The sequence below is a fragment of the Hippocampus comes genome, unplaced genomic scaffold (genome assembly GCF_001891065.2).
Source record: "Hippocampus comes isolate QL1 unplaced genomic scaffold, H_comes_QL1_v1.1 scaffold254, whole genome shotgun sequence".
Classification (NCBI taxonomy): domain Eukaryota; kingdom Metazoa; phylum Chordata; class Actinopteri; order Syngnathiformes; family Syngnathidae; genus Hippocampus; species Hippocampus comes.
In genome coordinates this window covers 691,540-694,833 of record NW_017805874.1, presented here as the reverse complement: position 1 = coordinate 694,833, position 3,294 = coordinate 691,540, and the positions used below count along the sequence as shown (strand labels likewise).

Sequence of the window (3,294 nt, the reverse complement as noted above, 5' to 3'; positions counted from 1 at the left end):
GATCCGTCTTCAGTGTAGGAGGATAGTTGGCTACTTCAAAAGCAGTACCACTGCAAAGGTGAATTCCTTTATTACACAGCAGTATTCAAATTAATGCAAAATGACTTGGAAAATGTTTTGTTTCATATTTAATTTTTATAGACAAGGCTGACACAGGTGCAGGAGCAAATGATGCCTACAGAGCCTGTGCTGAAGCTCATTCAAGAGGTAAGTTGACATCCATAACTGCTTCCACTCCCCTTTCAAACAATAATGACCTTTTATTTTCAGGTGGAGACACGCTGGAACAGCACCTTCCACATGTTGCAACGAATGTACAACCTCTACAAATTAGCTATAACCTTTCTCTGTACCCCAGCCTCATCCGTCCATTGTGAAAGACTATTTTCAAAAGCAGGAGAAATCCTATCGAAGAAAAGAAACCGTTTAAAGCCAAACACTTTGGAAATGCTTGTTTTCCTCAATAAAAATGAATGAAAGGTGTATCTTGTTCCTTGTTTATGTCAATGTCTAAAATAAAGCAATCATTCTTTCAAGTAACACACGCACATTCATTCACATCACAACTCCCTGCCCTTTTGACTCCATCAAATCCATGGTATTTTAGTCACTGTGTCATGACATTTATTTTCCACATGATGGCGCAATAGAGCAAATGGAGCCTCATGATGCATCGGCCCAGGACCGACCCAGTTGGATGGAAAGCCTCATTGCGTCATGAGGCTTCAGATTCCCATCACTACTTTCTACCGTCTTTTTTTTTACCGATTTGCTTTACTGTTTGTTGTATATGTTAAATTGCTCCATGTACAGCACTTTGTATGCAGCAATGGCTGTTTGAAAGTGCTCTATAAATACAGTTGAGTTGAGTTGAGTACCACTGTATGTGCATATTGTAATCAGTGAATTTGATTCATTTGAGCAGCACTGCACATACCTATTATATCTATGGTATTTAACCACAAGTTATTACAGTTTTAATCATATTTAAAAGCATTACTCCATTTCAAAATGTAATCAATTTTCATCTAGGAAAAAAAGAGCTCAGACTTCAAGAGCTGAAATACCTTTCTAGCAATGCAAAGAGTACGGAGGCCTTCTCTTGCATAGTTGTCTACATGCTTCTGGGTTTGCTCTCTGATATGACTGTCAGTCTCCTGAGCTTGTTCTCCACCTAGAAATCACACATTATACCCCATGGAAAACCTCTTCAAATCATAAAAAGAAATGTCTTTGCCTTCCCTTCATCTCATTACCTTTAGGTGTCTCCAAAAGATTCATGATGGCTGAATCAGCGCCCTTCGTCAAGACCACCACTTGTCCTGTGAGAGGGTGGCGGACCACCACAGACATCCTTTTCCTGTTGGAGTCAAAGGGCAGGATGTGGAGCAGCCGGACAATCATGGCACCAATTCCAGGTAGGTCTACAAGGACGCTATCTGCCGATCGTCCCCGCAGGGTGCAGCGATACGCTTTAGCTGCATGGACCAGAGCAGCCTCGTCTGGACTCACCGCCTCATACATTAGTTCATTATCTGTGTCATTCTCAGCCCCGCCTTCAATTCTCATGTCCTCCTCATTGTCACTGGGCCCATTGGAATATGAATTCCGACTATGGAATATGTCATCTGTTTTTCCATGGCTGCCTCTGCTCCGAGTAGGTGAATGTGCGGAGAGGGCTGAGAAAAGTGGCAAGCTGAAACGCTGGAATATCAGTTTGATTCCATCCAGAGATTTAGAAAGTGTTTGTGGTTGAGCCAGCTGTAGCAAGGAAGGAGAGGTTGACAACATGAGAGATAAAGACAAAGCAGCAGACCAAAGCAATTTCTGCAACAGAAAATCTATGTTTAGAGTCAGGCAGAAACCCTGAAATATGATTAAAAGTTTTTTTGTCAATTTGTCTCACCTGGAAATTCAGATGTGTAAACATAGACAAAATTTCCAATAAAACATAGCTAGAAAAGTTTTGGAAATTAAAAATATTTACTATTGCTGAGCAGTCTTCAGCTGTTAAAAACAAGTCTTGAGTTGTAAAAACAATGTTCACCAGTCGATGGTGGACATCGCTCACCAGCGCCTCCAACCTCAAGACTGTAGTTGAGCATCAGAGAAGAGCGAGCGTTTCTCATTGGCTTCTCACGAGGATCCACATTAGGTCAAGAAAACAGTGTCTTTCAGGTAATATTGGAGGCAGAATATATAGTGATACATTGGACGGATTTAAATGCAAATCTATCGGAGTTTGAGTTTCGTCACGTTTTCCCTGTGTCCCTTTTCATCCTTTGCCTGTCTCTCAAGGTTTTTGTTTCCGACTGTTCTTGTCCTTGTGTTTACCACTCGTCTCCCTCAACCACCCTTGTCTTGTCCAGGTGTTCCTCTTTGTCTCATCAATTCACTTGTATTTAGTTCCCTGGTTTCCTTTGCTTCTGTTGGTGTTCTGTCATGTTCCTGTTTGGGAGTCCATTCTCAATTTTTGGGCCTTTTATATTCATTTAGTGGTGATGATGAGATGAAGCCTCATGAGGCATCGTACCACTTGAACCAAAGCTTCATATGCACCCATACCTCTGCTGGCAAGGTACATGCGAATCATCGGATGCCAAACTGTGAGTATGCAGCGATCGACTGCAGTTTTAAGTTGCACCACCATATTTGACTGGGTCTTAAAACTGCCCTATGCTACGCGAGTTGGCGAAATATTTAGATTTTGAATATTTTACAATGGCCAAAGTGAAAGTCTGTGGTGGTTACAAATTAGTTTTTGACTCACATGTTGAGGTTGCATGGGTGATGAAACCATCACAGTGTTGCAAATGGCCAATGCGAGGAAAAAGTCTGTAATGTAGTTGAGTTCCAAACTGGATGTCGTCTCAAAAGTTACATCCCCGGAAAGCAGCATCGGAGCGCAAAGCCTGCTCAACTTATTCACTAGGTCGGGGTCTGGTATCACCTCTTTTGCCTGAATAAAAGGACACAAGGTTACAGTACATATTTGCAATCTTCAATAATGAGGGTCAATACTAGCTCCTCGTTTTGCTAAAAGAAGAATAAAAGGAGCATATCTCTTTGAGTGTTTTCAAGCAATAGGATGCAAGTAGAATATTAATAAATGTTCTGTACCGACAGAAGGTGAACTATCAAGATGATTGAAAAAGATGATTAATTGAAATCACGCCAATAACAATTGCTTCTTGGGTTGTACAATAAACAGAAATGTGATACAAAAGGATTAGGTTTACAGATTATACTCAAAGGATATTATCAAGATGAAACTCATAAATTGTCAAGACATAT

General features: G+C 40.9%; 1 protein-coding gene and 1 long non-coding RNA gene across 4 annotated transcripts in view; one reads left to right on the top strand and one right to left on the bottom strand.

Moving 5' to 3' along the window:
- LOC109527117 (uncharacterized) lies at positions 1 to 432 on the top strand. Its single transcript, XR_002170472.1, has 3 exons — positions 1 to 58; positions 142 to 207; positions 271 to 432. It is a non-coding gene; the product is annotated as an uncharacterized LOC109527117 (long non-coding RNA).
- The window catches only part of atp10d (ATPase phospholipid transporting 10D), a 95,655-nt gene that overhangs the window by 48,385 nt on the left and 43,976 nt on the right, over positions 1 to 3,294 (bottom strand). For all 3 annotated transcript variants that reach the window (XM_019888830.1, XM_019888833.1, XM_019888832.1), the window contains exons 11-13: positions 2,771 to 2,959; positions 1,257 to 1,761; positions 1,068 to 1,174 (exon numbers count right to left, since the gene is read on the bottom strand). In XM_019888830.1, coding sequence (XP_019744389.1) covers positions 1,068 to 1,174; positions 1,257 to 1,761; positions 2,771 to 2,959 — 801 coding nt within the window. The remainder of the gene's footprint in view (positions 1 to 1,067; positions 1,175 to 1,256; positions 1,762 to 2,770; positions 2,960 to 3,294) is intronic.